Source organism: Microchirus variegatus, assembly GCF_963457635.1.
Source record: "Microchirus variegatus genome assembly, chromosome: 19".
NCBI classification, from domain to species: domain Eukaryota; kingdom Metazoa; phylum Chordata; class Actinopteri; order Pleuronectiformes; family Soleidae; genus Microchirus; species Microchirus variegatus.
Genome location: NC_139820.1, coordinates 6,122,075 through 6,137,147, shown reverse-complemented (window position 1 = coordinate 6,137,147; position 15,073 = coordinate 6,122,075). Strand labels below are relative to the sequence as shown.

Below are 15,073 nucleotides of genomic sequence, written 5' to 3'. Positions count from 1 at the left end.
GCTGACCCAGAGTGTAGGTTCTGGTGCCTGTGAGGACATTCCCTGATGCTGAAGGAAGAGGAGAAGTTAAGGGGTGCATAGCATATACCCAACAATAGCCCACCATTTCCAAGGACAACGTGTAATATTGTACGCCTCCAAACGTAGCTTCATGTTCAGCTCAAATATAGCCAAAGAAGTCAGGTTGCTTTTGGATGTTTAGGATAGTTTCTTCATACCAACAGAACTCAGAAAATGCATTTTGCTAAAAAGCCTTTTTCTCCCCCCACAAAACAGAAAGATAACTTACAATCAACAGGAACAAGAGTTGCACTTTGTTTCGTTTGGAGCGCTCTGTAAACCGTGCCTCCTTGTAGTTTGGGATGGAAGCCAACTTTGTAGGAGAGAAACACCCTGCAGACAATTGAATATTCAGCCAACGTTAACACGATTACTTGCACGGTTTCAATGAGAAGTTAAAAACAAAAATACCTGTGGTAATTGCACTGCAGGGGGATGGTAAAAGGAATTTCCCGTATAACGGTACCGGACGGCTTATATTGGAGCACGTTCTTGACGATCAGCGTATCTGGTTTACTCTGGAACATACCAAGGTAGTTTGAAAATCACAAGATAATTCCATTTAAAAAACGGTCAAAATCAAGAAAGCTTCACCAACCTCCAAAACAAAGCCACAGTTGTCTGTCAGACGGTACAGGAAGTAGGTATAGACTGTAGTATTAGCGTTAGAAGAGCATTTACCGAATTTGACGTCGTCAGCACTACTTATCGTCTTAAAGACCTCGTTCCTAATCCTTACGTATATTCTGTCAATATGACACAACATCTCTACCAGAAGAGGTCTGATCGACTTTCCCATTGGCGTTTCTGTTGGTACCGGTTGCCAGTTGTTGAAGTCGCTGGAGGAAGGAACAAGCAAAAGCTCTTTTGCAAAATCAGGGAGCGCTCGGACACCCTTTTCTGGCTTAAACGCCTCTTTTGGATACTTGAACTTCGGCACACGTTTATACATAGGAAAAGACGCCGGGGTGACGCTCGGGGGTTTATTGGACGAACTACTCCTCATGCCGGGTTCTGAGCGCAGTCCGTCGTCTATCGCCGTGTCCAGTTTCCTCCACTCTTCTTCGGGATCTCTCAGGGCTCTAACAGCTTGACTTCGGAACCGGTAGCTATACGCGGAGCAAAACAGCAGCAACAGAAGCCCAGCGTGCATCGACCCCATCTTCTTTCCGTGGCAGCTGCTTCACACTGAACGTGGTGTTCCTGTGATCTGGCTTTTGTGCTCTGCAATCAAGGCTCACAGCTGCTGCAAATGCCAATCAGTGACAACCAATGAGAGGACACAAGCAATAAACAACCTTAATATAAAGATATATGCTTCTCTTTTTGTGTCTGTCTGTCATACACCACACACACACACACACACTCATTTGTCAGTTTTATTAGGAACACTGTGATGTGATGTTGGCAAACAAAAAGATAACTTTTTATTTTTTTAATGTTAAAGGTGATCAGGGTGTCTCTGAAGTCTCTTCTTATCACTAACCAGTACTTTCCACTTTTCAGCTGTAAATGTATGGCGTATTTACGTTGTGCTTTAGTGTGTTTTCATTCTTATTAACACTTAAATATTAAGCAATATTCCTTCACTTTCTCATGAAACTTTTTTTTAATTTTTTCTAGATAAAAAATACAAAATACAGTATAGTACAATACATTATTATTAATAATAATTTATATATATATATATAATATAAATATAATTAATTAATTTAACATAATTCATTAATTTTCTTGCGCTTTATTACGGAGCCCCGTAAGGGACATGGTGAAAAAAAAACCCGTCCCTTTATCGTGTTCCAAAACAATACAATTCTTCAATCAAATAAAATAATTGAATTAGCGGCAGGCTATATGTTGGTTGCTTTTATTTCCTCGGAATAAAATAATAAAATTGTTTGTTTTGCTTTTTTTATATAACGAAAAAAAGCGTAACCCGGATACTACGTAGTTATGACGTCAGTACCGGGAAGTACCACCACAGTCCACTTGGCTACGACGTTGTTCTCGCTAGCTAAGCATCTCTCTGGGTTTATTTCTTTACATACGCATGTAAAAGCTCAATATACTCTTTGGAAATTGTACAGACGTGTTTTTTCATATAGAGAAACCCAACTTGTTTTACCTTGGCACCTTACGTTTGCTCAGGAAATGCCTTATACTCGTGTGTGTTAGCTGGCTAGCTAACAAGCCATAGCTGAGGTTGTTTTGATTATTGATGTAAACGTTAATGCTACATAGACGGTGTCTGGACTCGGGTGGCCAGCGCTCACACGCACACACTGGGAAGTTGTTTGACCACAGACCAATGGAGTTTGAAGAGGATCGATGCCTCATCGGAAACTACGACATCATAGAACTGGTTCATTTCAATCGTGAATAGCGCTCCAGTAGCGCTAGCCGATAAGCTAACGTCAAACGACAGTCGCGGAGCGTTCTCTATTTCAAATCTGCGGAGCCTCTAGTTCGTCCTTCACCCGTTATCCCGAACAGAGGACGCCAGGCGAGCTTGAGTAGCTCTCGGTGGATCGGATCCAAATGCGTGGGGTGATGGGAACACAGAGTAGTCCCGTGAAGAGTTACGATTATCTCCTGAAATTTCTTTTGGTTGGTGACAGCGATGTCGGAAAGGGCGAAATCTTGGAAAGTCTACAAGACGGATCAGTGGAGTCTCCATATGCTTACAGCAGTGGTAAGTCGATGCTTTTGCTATGGGTAAATTATAATAAGTATAATAAGGGCTCCTTAACTTTGCATTTTGTGTGTGATCTTTAGGGATTGATTACAAGACCACTACGATTTTGCTGGATGGGAGAAGAGTGAAATTAGAGTTATGGTAAGTGTTTATTATTGACAGTTGCTGTAAACGAAACCCATTGTGTACATGTGTTTGTTAAACATATTGTTCTTCATTAAACATAACACTTACACTTTTTGAATTATAATATGTTATACGACATTATGTATATATATATATATATATATATGTCATATACATATTTGTCATTGTAATAAATATACTTGTATCAGTGTAAGTTATCAGCAAGTATGTACTTATTGGTCTTCATACGTGTTTGTGTGTTAAACAGGGACACATCAGGACAAGGTCGATTCTGCACCATCTTCAGGTCATACTCCCGTGGGGCACAGGTGAGGACTTGCCATCGAGGCTTTTGCTCTCTCTGCGCGTACTTCTGGAAATAACACATCTATGTATTCGTCCACAGGGCATCCTGCTCGTGTACGACATCACTAACGGTTGGTCGTTTGACGGCATTGACCGATGGATTCGGGAAATTGATGAGGTAATCCCCCCCCCCCCCCCCCGAGTCTATTTTTTTTACCAACATAAGTGCAGGAAACGCATGTAAATGTGGGCATATCCTGTGTCTGTGTTATTCCAGCCCAGTGAAAAGGCCATTGTCTTGTTTCTAGCTCGGTTGTTGTTACTCTAAACAGTTGCAGTTGTAGGAGAGCCTGTTTGGGAAAAGTGTTCAAAATAAACACAGGCCAGCTGGGATAACGTGTACCTAATAAATTGGTGGTTATTTGAGTTACTGTTGCCTTTCTATCATTTGGTGGTTTATGTCACGTTTAAAAACGCTTAACTCAGAGTTGCCACCATGACTGATTATTTCTATTGGCTTTAACTTACATTAAAATGAATTTGGCCGTAACAACAGTATTGTTCATTTCCACCAGCATGCCCCAGGAGTTCCCAGGATTCTGGTGGGAAACAGACTTCACCTGGCGTTCAAGCGGCAGGTGCCGACAGAGCAGGCGAGAGCCTACGCGGAGAAGAACAGCATGACTTTCTTCGAGGTCAGCCCGCTCTGCAACTTCAACGTCATCGAGTCCTTCACGGAGCTTTCCCGCATTGTGCTGATGAGGCATGGGATGGAGAAGTTTTGGAGACCCAACCGAGGTGAGCTGATGAATCTTTTTTTTTTTTGCCCACACATTGTTTATTTAGTCTAAGGCAGTGCTTGTGTTTGGTCCTAAAATGAGGTGTGGTCTTTGTTGATGCATTGTTATCTGGTCTGTTGTTGGTCTGCACTGTGTGTGTGTGTGTGTACGTAACAACAAAAATGAAGTCGCTAATTACATGACCAACTGTGTCAACACACATACAGTCGGTTAATTAAACTCCATGTCCTCATTAGGTAATGGGCAGCATGTGACAGAGGGTCAGTGTAATCTTGGAATGGAGAAATTCATCTTATAACGGTTTTGTGCAGTCGCAATCAAGTCAGCAGTTTTCTAGTATTTGCAAGTTGCACTGAATAACTGGTGATTGTTTCTGGAAAGACATGCTGATTATAAAGAAATGTATCTGTTTTTTTATTTATTTAAGTTTGTATTGTTTAGTTATATTTCCAAGGTACTCCCAGGTCTGCACTTTGCACATGGTCCAATAATATATTTATATACAAGTTTGGGGTCACCTATACAATTTTATTGTGTTTTCCATTAAAAGTTGCACTTTTATTCATCAAAAGAGTTGCAAAATTAATAGAAAATATAGTCAAGTTTTTAAAACTGTTTTTAGTGTTTTCAAGGGATTTTCTAATCATCCAATAGCCTTCTAACTAGTGCTGTGCAAAAGGTTACGACGTGACACGTTTCCATGACGACTGACCAGAAATAGACACATGACATGTCATGTTTACGTGCTGTGACACCGTAGTCCAGGCACCTTTTACCAGTTAGCTGCATTAGCTCCTTTTAGCGCCTACATTTCAAACTGGAGCGCTCTGAAAAGAGCAGCGCTACAAATAACCAGCGTACCTGTGTACTGCGTATGTGTGCCTCTGTTTTTAAAGTTTATCGCTACTTAGTTTAGAGACTCATTTTAACAATCGGGAGTCGCGTAAACATGACGTCACGATGTGCGTCTTTTCCAGGTCAGTTGTCATGGAAATGCGTTGTGTGTTAACGCTAACACGTTAACGCTTGACAGCACTACTTCTAACACGATTAGCAAACACAATGTACCATTAGAACACTGGAGAGATGGTTGCTGGAAATGGGCCTCTATACACCTATGTACATATTCCATTAAAAACCAGACGTTTGCAGCTAGAATAGTCGTTTACCACATTAACAATGTATAGAGTGTATTTCTGATTCATTTAATGTTATATTCATTGAAAAAAAAGGTGCTTTTCCTTCAAAAATAAGGACATTTCTAAGTGACCCCAAACTTTTGAATGGTAGCTAGCTAGCCTAACATACTGAAATGATGTCTGCAGATTTTGATTTTTTCCCCCCTTTTTTTGTCTTTCAGTCTTCAGCCTCCAGGACCTGTGCTGCCGCTCGATCGTGTCCTGCACGCCCGTGCACCTCATTGACAAGCTGCCTCTCCCTGTGGCCATCAAGTCCCACCTCAAGTCTTTCTCGATGGCCAACGGCATGAACGCGGTCATGATGCACGGACGCTCCTATTCTGTGGCCAACAGCGCGGCCTCGGGCGGAGGCAGCGGCGGGAGCAAGGCCAACAGTCTGAAGCGCTCCAAGTCGTTCAGGCCGCCGCACAGTCCTCCAAAGAACTCGTCGTCCTCCTCCTCCTCAAAGGGAAACTGTAAGATTTCATAGTGATGAAGGTGAAACGACGGCTGCCTTCCATAGGATCAAAGTTTAAGGTGTTAATCTGCGCGGCCAGAAGACCGGAGAAGAGCACGGAGAGCTTGCGAACTGTCCTTCATCAGAAACAGATATACGGCAGCTGTGACTGGTCTCTGGGAAACTGACTGGGATGATGTTTTCTGTTCTCTCTGTGCTTGCTGGTGCCGTGTATTGGGTGTCTGCTTACTTGTACTCTTTACTCCAGAGAGTCACTGTGATCACGTAGAACAAGATTCCCCTGGCTGTGGCCTACAGATGTGAATTTAAGTGACTGTCACTCGACTGGCGACACTACAAGTGAGTGGATGGACTCATTTGAGCGAGCGTTTATTGGTATTTAAGGTTGACTTGAACTTTGTAAATATACTCTATGTGCTGTTCTTTTACTCTTGTGTTTGGTGTTTGTTGTCGGGGGGGCGGAGCTCCGCGGCACTTGTTTTTGTCCTTGTGTTTCTTGAGCTTTTGATGTACAAGTTTTGGTGTCTTATCCACGCCATAGAAAACAAACCCTTCATACTATATCAAGGTGCCGAGTTGCTTATTTAAAAACTCAGATGTCTGTTTTCTAATGCCGTGAGCGCGAAGGGCTCGTGTCCCAGGTGCACAATTAATAGACCTAACGAAAATTCAGACTTTAATCCACTGAAAACATTCTCAGTGCAGCGTCACCGACTCTGAATCGGTCCAGAAAAGTCGAGCCAAGTTGCCTTGTTTGACGTCTGTTGACTGCCATGAACAATTTATACCCCCCGCAAATCATCATCGTATCATTGCCTTAAATGTTGTAACCGTATCCGCAGCATGCTCAGTTTGAACCAGGGCATCATTTTTGTGGGAGGACTATTCTTAATTTGATTGCTTTTTGTGTGGGGGGGGGATATTTCATGCATATGCTACGTATTTATGAATGTAAAAAAAACGATATTCATCTACTACCTTTCTGTGGTTAAATACTGTGTGGGACTGTGAGAATCAGAGGTGGGGAGTGACCGCGCGTCCTCAACACAATGTAAGGACCATATGTTTTTTAAAAACAAGAACTAACTTGATATTTTTGGAAATATTTAAATCGTACATAAAATATATTTTTTATTCGAACGCAAAATCCTCCGTCTTCTTCCCACCTCTGATTGACATGTGATGTATTTTCCACTTCAACATTCCCAGTGTCTTTGGCTGTGCAAGAAAGCGACAAGGCCAATGAAAAGTGGTGCATGTTTTCTGACCCCGGTGCCTGTTGTATGTGGTGTATGGTGAGGAGAGGACATTTAAAAGCACTATTTACTGTATGTATTATGTGGTAAAAGATTGTTGCTGCAACAGTTTGGATGTGGGGATTAATAATGACTTCATTGAAAACAGCCATCCATGAAAAAAATAAAGGGTAAAAACGACATGTGATAATTGTGGGAATATTTTTTGTCCCCTTTGTCCATTTTTGGGGGTCGATGTGGGGGTTGGGTGTGTGTGTGTGTGTGCAGATGAATTGGATTCTCTCTCGTTTTTGGGATAAACCAGCACATCATGAATCATGAATGCGGCGCGGTCAAAAGTCACTGAAAGGTTGCGGGTGGGGGTCACGCGGCATGAAAAGATGCGGTTGGGGGGGGGGGGGAGCAGCTTCTCGTCGCCTCTGAGCGGCGCCGGGACAAAGATGCGAGTCGCACACTATTGAAAATGCGCCGCTTTACGTCTTCCCACCTGACCGTGGCATCTCTGAGCTGCGTGTGAATGCGCGTCTGTGGTTAAACCGGCGGTCCGTCTAGACGCAGCAGCAGCGGCGGCGGCGGCGGCGCGTAAACAACATGTTTTGCGAGACCCCTGATGCGCCTCGTGCTGTAAAGTTGACCCACAAAGCGCTCTTTGCTTTACGCACAGAATCCACTATTATGTGTTGTGTGCGCAAAATGAGCCGGACGTGTCCCGAGTTTAACCAGGGTCTCGGGGAGAAAACGGCTCCATTACCTTGTTTATGAATGACACCTCTATAAAATGTGTCTGGACGCGTTTTACGTTGGATTTCTCACCGGAATGTTTGGCACGGTTGTTGGGACAGCTTTTCCCTCTCACACCACGAGCCCGCGCTTTCTTTGATGTTTTTTTTTTTTTTTTACAATGTTTGTCCAGTTGCTTGGCGCACGGTTCTGCTTCATAAAAGTTTCAGACTCCGGACGACGATGGAGGAGGAGGAGGAGGAGGAGGAGGGCGGCGGTCAGAGAGGGGCTGCCCTCTCCACCTCCATTCACACTCTGAAAGGCTGATGCTGCGTCCCTCTGCGCGCTCTCATTGTGCTGTTCCGTTCGCTTATTTCGCTGTTTGAGGGGATCGACCTGAATGAGAGTTTGTCTATTGTTGCGCGAGTTTTGTTTTGATCATTTCATAAAGCCACATTTCTTTTTAAAAACTTATTCTCGGGATATATTTTGTAGGGAAACACGCTGCTGCTGCTGTGTGAATCCTTCTCTCCTTTCCTGCTCGACTTTTACGCACCACACGGATGCCTTTATTGGAGGACCTGCATGAGGAATGGAATTACCTTTTGGGAGAATAATGCAAACGGGCAACAATGTATAAGATTTCTCGTCAGCTCTTGAAGGATACGCGTCTTAAAGGAACACACTGTAGTCACGCCCCCAACTCAAAAACACCCGGACTGAGTCGGATATGTGCGTATTTGTTGACGCTCCTGCTTTGCGACTTCTCTTTGTGCGCAAGTGTTGAACACGAAGGACTTTGCCCCAACAAGCTGAACTCTAACCTCTGGGTTGACGCACAAAGCACCTGCGAGAGAGAATGCAACGTCGATGAGGTGATGTTTACCATTTAGAACTCATTTTCTGTCCATATTTTCATTATCTTTGATTATAATTGTGTTGTTCTTCTTTTGCAGGACTGTGCAGACTTTGAGAAATGCTGCACCAACGTCTGCGGCCTCAACAGCTGCGTGGCCGCACGCTTCTCCGATGGCTCGTACGCGCAGCCGGGCGGAGGCAAAGGCGGCGACGGCGCCCCCGCCTCCACGGCCACATGCGAGGGCTTCATCTGCAGCCAGCAGGGAGCGACCTGCGACATCTGGGACGGGCAGCCCATCTGCAAGTGTCAGGACCGCTGTGAGAAGGAGCCCAACTTCACCTGTGCCTCGGACGGCCTCACCTACTTCAACCGCTGCTACATGGACGCAGAGGCCTGCGTCCGCGGGGTCTCCTTGACCATGGTCCCGTGCCGGTTCTACCTCGCCGGGCCGGACACCAGTCCGCTGCCTCAGGACACTACGGCGAATCCCACGCCGACAATGTCTCAGGAGGAGCCTCTGCCCCCGGCTCTGTACTCCAACCCCCACCATCAGTCCGTCTACGTCGGCGGCACGGTCAGCGTCCACTGCGACGTCGTCGGATTCCCCAAACCGGACGTGACGTGGGAGAAGCAAAGCGAGCGGCGAGAGAGGCTGGTCATGAGGCCCGACCAGATGTACGGCAACGTGGTCATCACAAACATCGGGCAGCTGGTCATCTACAACGCCCAGGTGTGGGACACGGGCATCTACACCTGCATCGCACGGAACCCGGCGGGCGTTCTCCGCGCAGACTACCCGCTGTCCGTCGTCCGCCGGGCCGACGATGACTTCTTTGAGGATCCCGAGATGCCCATGGGAAGACCGTTCTCGCCGGCAGATTGCCTGGCTGAGGTCGACCTGAGGGCGTGCAGTGGAGAGCGCCACGTGGATTGGTTTTACGACACCAAGCTGGGCTCTTGCGTGCCGTTCAGCAACGGAGGATGTGACGACAGTCGCAACCGATTTGAGACGTACGAGGAGTGCAAAGCCTCCTGTCAGAGAGAGGGCACGGGCGTCTGCTTCCTGCCGGCTGTTCAGGGACCCTGCAAATCTTGGGAGGCTCGTTGGGCCTGGAACTCCATCATGAAAGAGTGCCAAGCCTTTGCCTACGGTGGCTGCCATGGGAACGCCAACAGCTTCCGCACCAAGAAGGAGTGTGAAGCAAACTGCCCGGCGCCCAAAAGGAAACCCTGTAAGACCTGTCGAGTGAAGGGGAAAATGGTGCCAAGCTTGTGCCGCAGCGACTTTGCCATCGTCGGGCGACTGACGGAGCTGGTGGAGGACTTGGACTCTGGGTTAGCTCGCTTTAGCCTGGAGGAGGTCCTCAGAGATGAAAAGATGGGCCTGACCTTCTTCAACACCAAACACCTCGAGGTGACCATCGCCAAGATAGACTGGAGCTGTCCCTGCCCCAACATCACCACGGAGGAGAACCCTCTGCTGGTGATGGGCGTGGTGCAGGACGGCATCGCCGTCGTCCAGTCGGACAGCTACGTACGAACGATAACCGAGCGGAGACTCAAGAGGCTACGGGAGGTTCTGGGCAAGAAGTCCTGTGCGACGTTGTAGTGCCGTCTGTGGTCAGCTTCACATTTAGTCCTAGCAAGAGATCGTTTTATGAACTATACAATCCGTGTTGTATGTTGTTCATCGCAGCACATGTTGTACTACATTCCAGATGTGTCCAGATTTATAATAATGCTCTTTTAAAATTAGTCTAAATATAGATATTATTTAGTGCTAGGCAAGTTAGCGCGCTAAAGGTGTCAACGCATGAAGCGTTTCCATGACGACTGGAAAAAGACGCACCAGAGTCCTGTTAGCTGCGCTAGCTCCTTTAGCGCCGTTAGCGTGCCTACAGTCGAACTGGAGCGGCTCTGTTTTTAAAGTTTAGCGCTACTTTAGAGACTCATTTTAACAATCCGGAGTCACGTAAACATGACGCCACGCGCGTCTTTTTCTGGTCAGTCGTGATGGAAACGCGTGTCACGCGCTAACGTCGACGCCGCTAACGTGCCCAGCACTAATATTATGATGTTTTCTGTATTTTTCCTGTTATTTAGCGTGTTTCATTGATATAACGTGTTTTATATAGATTCCCTTGTTAAGATTTAATGTCCAGCTCATTTTCTTACAAAGCACTTCTGCTAAATTAGCTTTACCGACATTCTCTGCAAAAATAAATGACAGTATTTAACAGGTGGCTGTTGTTAAATACAGTACCGTACACAACCACGTGACTCTTTACTTGTTTTATTCATATGTGCAATATATAGATTATCACTGTTCACAGAATACTTCACGTCAACTAATATCATCGCATGTGTTGTGTATTAAAATGTAGGAGGAACGTGACCGAATCACAGTTCTGGAAAAGTATCCGAGCTTCAGGCGTAAAGTTAAGGCGCTTCGATCATCCGGGGACAACCACGCAGCGCTTTTCACACCAAACTCTCCTTCCTGAACAGAAGACACTTGTTGTTTGCCGGCATGTCCACCTTGTGAGAGAACACATATATTAGTAAAATAATAATAATAATAATTGTTTTTGTGTGTTTTATTTTGCAAGGAACAAACTCGCTGTTTAATTACCATTTTCTCCAGGAACAAACCGCTTCTCTGTGCTAGAGAGTTCAGCAGGGAGATGTCCCTGAGCCCCCACTCTGGATTCCTGAAATATTTAAAAATAGAACTTCTAATTATCACCAGCAGTTATCACGTAGGTGATATTTCTTTCTTTTTTTATTGTGTGTGATATGATCTATTTTTTTTTTTTACCTCCGCCGTAGACTGTAGTCAAAATCAACATTGCTCTGTGGGCTGATCTGACCGTTCACTGCGTACGGCTGAAACCACAGTGACACAACCCTGTTTACTCGATCACCAGATGCAGCGAGTGCATCTTTAGGAATCGAAAAAAAAAATTCTCTTCACTCACCCCATATGTCAACAGAAGACCTTGCGGCTTCAACACTGCTCCGGCCCCTTTGAATAAACCCTGTTAGAAATTCAAAATTTGGATTTAAGTGTCATCAAACTGACCAAATGTGAGTATTTACCAAAGTCGGTGAAAATAATATGTAATATCTGAATGACATAAATTAGCCAGTTCCCATACTACTACTAACATACTAGTATGACTTTCTTGTCAAATTTTGGAAGACATACACTACTATGACTTTTTTTTTTGTTAAATTTTGGACGACATACTAACCTATGACTTTTTAGCCAAATATTGGACGACACTATAGTATGACCTTTTAGTCAAATTTTGGGCGACATACTATAGTATGACTTCTTTGTCAAAATTTGGACGACATACTATAGTATGACTTTTCTGTCAAATTTTGTGAGAAAGGGAGTTTAAATATATGTGTTTTCAGACAGGATTTGACGGTAATATGTAAGAGATCGGAAGCACAAATCCAAATCTTTACTGACCTCACTGAAAAAATTATTCTTGCACTTTCTGGGCACCGATTCTGACAGATTGAGTCACTGACTATCATCAAGTTACACAATATTTTCAGTACTTAAACCCACGTAGTGCAAGGACACAAGTTCAAGTGCGGGAGTGGGAATGAAAAACCGCTCTATTTATGCCATTTACTAGTCAGTGACTCATCCAAATGATTTTGTGTTGTTTAAAGATAAAAAGAAAAGTAGTAAGGAGACATATTAAAATGTAATTTTTATATACAATTAATATACAGGATATACGAGCATGTCAATAAAATAACTCCTACCTCTGTACAAGCCATGGGAGAAATGTGGATCATGTTGATGTTGACGACCAGGTCGAGGCTCTCTGGCTGGATCCCTCCCCACGACTGATGGGGCAGAGAAGCATCCAGGTGCATGGCGGGTTTCACATTGTTCAGCTTGTGGTGAGCTCTGTACGCTTCTATACTGAGAACGGGAACAAAAGGACACTGTTGTTGTGTTCTGTGTCCACGTCCATAGCAAGTGTTTTGAGTCACTGGGGTCAAGAAAATCAATAATTAAATGTCCCGTTGGTCGCTCATTGTGCCGTAACTCTACACGAATGACTCTGTACGCGCTGTAACTTTCCCGTTCACATCAAATGTTCCTTATGACATCGTAACCTCAGTATGTCGATCACTTGTAAAAGCAGACGTTGTGATACCTGAAGGGGCAAAGTCCAAGTCACTTGTGGGAGCAGATGGTAAACAAACAACAAGGTATGGAATAACTCAGTGTTACGCACCAAGAAGACTCGATTAACCGATTATTAATTATATTAATTCATTACTGAATAAATCAACAATTTTGATCATCAATGAATTGTTTTGAGTCTGATTTTTATTCAAGTTTCCTGATTTTTCAGTGAATATTGTCTGGTCTCTTTGCTTCATATAAACATTTATGAAAATAATCATGATATAGTTATAGCCCTAAATTCAATAAGTATAATATAAGCTACTGTTTATGTTACTACTACTACTGTTGTATGTGACATTTGAGTACATGATGTCAAGTTTATTACGCAGACATTAGATAAATATGGTGTGTACCTGGCTACAGACTGTTGGTCATACTCTGACGGCTGCCACGTTATGTTCCGCAGGGCCTGAGCGAAGTGTGTGACGTGCTGCCCGGTACCGGAGGAGATCTCCAGCGCCTGCAGGAACCTCCCGGTGTTCACGTTCTCCAGGAGAACCGCCAGGAGGGGCTCCTTGTTCCTCTCTGCGGCGGCGGCGCACAGCATCTTTCCGACCCCTCGGTTGCAGCAGTGTCGAGCGTAAATACGGTACAGTTTGTACAGGCCCACCGTGGAACACCGGAGAGAGACTGAGTAAAATTCAGCGACGACGCCACCGAATGTTTTGTTTCTCCACCGAAAATGCCGCACTTCCGCATTTACTCACGTGACTTTTCCTACATCCAATAGTAACAAGGGGGGCGGTGCGAGTGCCTTGACGACACGTTTCATGGTGGCCAGTCGTGGTACTGCAAGAAAAAATACTCATGCGGCCAAAGAGCAATTTTGCCATTGAGCACAAAAGTAAAAGAGACGCATGTAAAAGTGTCAATTCAAAGTCCATAATTTGACAGAAAAACTACATATGATACTATGTTGTCAAACATTTTTTGATGAATAACTTTTGGTCCAAAACTTGACAAACACGTCACACTATACTATGTTGTGCAAAATGGGACTGTTTTTTTGAAAAAGCATTTTTTTGGTCCAAAACTTGACAAAAACGTCATACTATACTATGTAGTGTGTCATACTATACTATGTCTCCAAAATGTGACAATTTTTTGCAAAAAAAAATTGGTACAAAATTTTATACTATGTCGTCCAAAATCTAACAATTTATTTGAAAAACGTTTTTTTGGTCCAAAACTTGACAAAAACGTCTTACGATACTATGTAGTACATCATACTATACTATGTCTCCAAAATGTGGCCATTTTTGGAGAAAAAAAGTTTGGTCCAAAATTTGCCAAAACGACATACTATACTGGACTGGCGAACTGTCCAGGGCGTACCCCACCTATCGCCCAATGTCTGCTGAGATGGGCACAGCACCCCCCGCGACCCTCTGGTGGAGGAAAAAGCGGTAGATAATGGATGGATGGATGGACATACTATACGATGTCGTCCAAAATATGACAATTTTTTTGAAAAACGTTTTTTTGGTCCAAAACTTGACAAAAGCGTCATACTATACTATGCAGTACGTCATACTATACTATGTCTCCAAAATGTGGCCATTTTTGGATAAAAAACATTTGGTCCAAAATTTGACAAAAACGACATACTATACTATGTCGTCCAAAATCTGACAATTTTCTTGAAAAACGTTTTTTTGGTCCAAAACTTGACAAAAACGTCATACTATACTATGTAGTACGTCATACTATACTATGTCTCCAAAATGTGGCCATTTTTGGAGAAAAAAACTGTGGTCCAAAATTTGACAAAAACGACATACTATACTATGTCGTCCAAAATCTGACAATTTTTTTGAAAAACGTTTTTTTGGTCCAAAACTTGACAAAAACGTCAAACTATACTATGTAGTACGTCATACTATACTAGGTCTTCAAAATGTGGCCATTTTTGGAGAAAAAAATTTGGTCCAAAATTTGACAAAAACGACATACTATACTATGTCGTCCAAAATCTGACAATTTTTTTGAAAAACGTTTTTTTGGTCCAAAACTTGACAAAAACGTCATACTATACTATGTAGTACGTCATACTATACTATGTCTTCAAAATGTGGCCATTTTTGGAGAAAAAAAAATTGGTCCAAAATTTGACAAAAACGACATACTATATACTATGTTGTCCAAAATCTGACAATTTTTTAGAAAAACGATTTCTTGGTCCAAAACTTGACAAAAACGTCATACTATACTATGTAGTACGTCATACTATACTATGTCTTCAAAATGTGGCCATTTTTGGAGAAAAAAAAATTGGTCAAAAATTTTACAAAAACGACATACTATACTATGTCGTCCAAAATCTGACAATTTTTTTGAAAAACTTTTTTTGGTCCAAAACTTGACAAAAACGTC

General features: G+C 43.5%; 3 protein-coding genes across 4 annotated transcripts; 2 read left to right on the top strand and 1 right to left on the bottom strand.

The window, feature by feature from the left end:
• The first annotated feature begins 2,082 nt into the window (after nucleotides 1-2,082).
• LOC310940935 (ras-related protein Rab-40C-like) lies at nucleotides 2,083-6,940 on the top strand. Of its 2 annotated transcripts, none has more exons than XM_083905996.1 (6): nucleotides 2,083-2,749; nucleotides 2,836-2,896; nucleotides 3,150-3,210; nucleotides 3,288-3,365; nucleotides 3,763-3,985; nucleotides 5,348-6,940. In XM_083905996.1, exons 1-6 carry the CDS (start codon nucleotides 2,599-2,601, stop codon nucleotides 5,653-5,655), a joined length of 882 nt encoding a protein of 293 aa, XP_083762122.1. In that variant the 5' UTR covers nucleotides 2,083-2,598; the 3' UTR covers nucleotides 5,656-6,940. The 2 variants fall into 2 exon arrangements, with proteins under 2 accessions (XP_083762122.1, XP_083762121.1); XM_083905995.1 differs by having other exon boundaries at nucleotides 2,083-2,752.
• A 1,311-nt stretch (nucleotides 6,941-8,251) lies between these two features.
• Nucleotides 8,252-10,087, top strand: wfikkn1 (WAP, follistatin/kazal, immunoglobulin, kunitz and netrin domain containing 1; the record flags this gene model as incomplete). The annotated part of the gene is made up of 2 exons (XM_083905646.1): nucleotides 8,252-8,494; nucleotides 8,576-10,087. 2 exons carry the CDS (start codon nucleotides 8,252-8,254, stop codon nucleotides 10,085-10,087), a joined length of 1,755 nt encoding a protein of 584 aa, XP_083761772.1.
• A 722-nt stretch (nucleotides 10,088-10,809) lies between these two features.
• Nucleotides 10,810-13,360, bottom strand: mettl26 (methyltransferase like 26). Its single transcript, XM_083905997.1, has 6 exons — nucleotides 13,054-13,360; nucleotides 12,265-12,427; nucleotides 11,457-11,516; nucleotides 11,297-11,364; nucleotides 11,111-11,189; nucleotides 10,810-11,016 (listed from the first exon to the last, which is right to left on the bottom strand). Exons 1-6 carry the CDS (start codon nucleotides 13,245-13,247, stop codon nucleotides 10,960-10,962), a joined length of 621 nt encoding a protein of 206 aa, XP_083762123.1. The 5' UTR covers nucleotides 13,248-13,360; the 3' UTR covers nucleotides 10,810-10,959.
• Nucleotides 13,361-15,073: the final 1,713 nt, after the last annotated feature.

Bases quoted from the DNA above. Each gene is read 5' to 3' on its own strand.
- mettl26 (XM_083905997.1), bottom strand. From the start codon at position 13,247: ATGCTGTGCGCCGCCGCCGCAGAGAGGAACAAGGAGCCCCTCCTGGCG. The intron at 12,428-13,053 runs GTACACACCATA...TCCCGTTCTCAG, and splicing joins GACCAACAGTCTGTAGCCAG to TATAGAAGCGTACAGAGCTC. The intron at 11,017-11,110 runs GTAATTAAACAG...TTCTCTCACAAG, and splicing joins GTTTGTTCCTGGAGAAAATG to GTGGACATGCCGGCAAACAA.
- LOC310940935 (XM_083905995.1), top strand. From the start codon at position 2,599: ATGCGTGGGGTGATGGGAACACAGAGTAGTCCCGTGAAGAGTTACGAT. The intron at 2,753-2,835 runs GTAAGTCGATGC...TGTGATCTTTAG, and splicing joins TCCATATGCTTACAGCAGTG to GGATTGATTACAAGACCACT. The intron at 2,897-3,149 runs GTAAGTGTTTAT...TGTGTTAAACAG, and splicing joins AGAGTGAAATTAGAGTTATG to GGACACATCAGGACAAGGTC.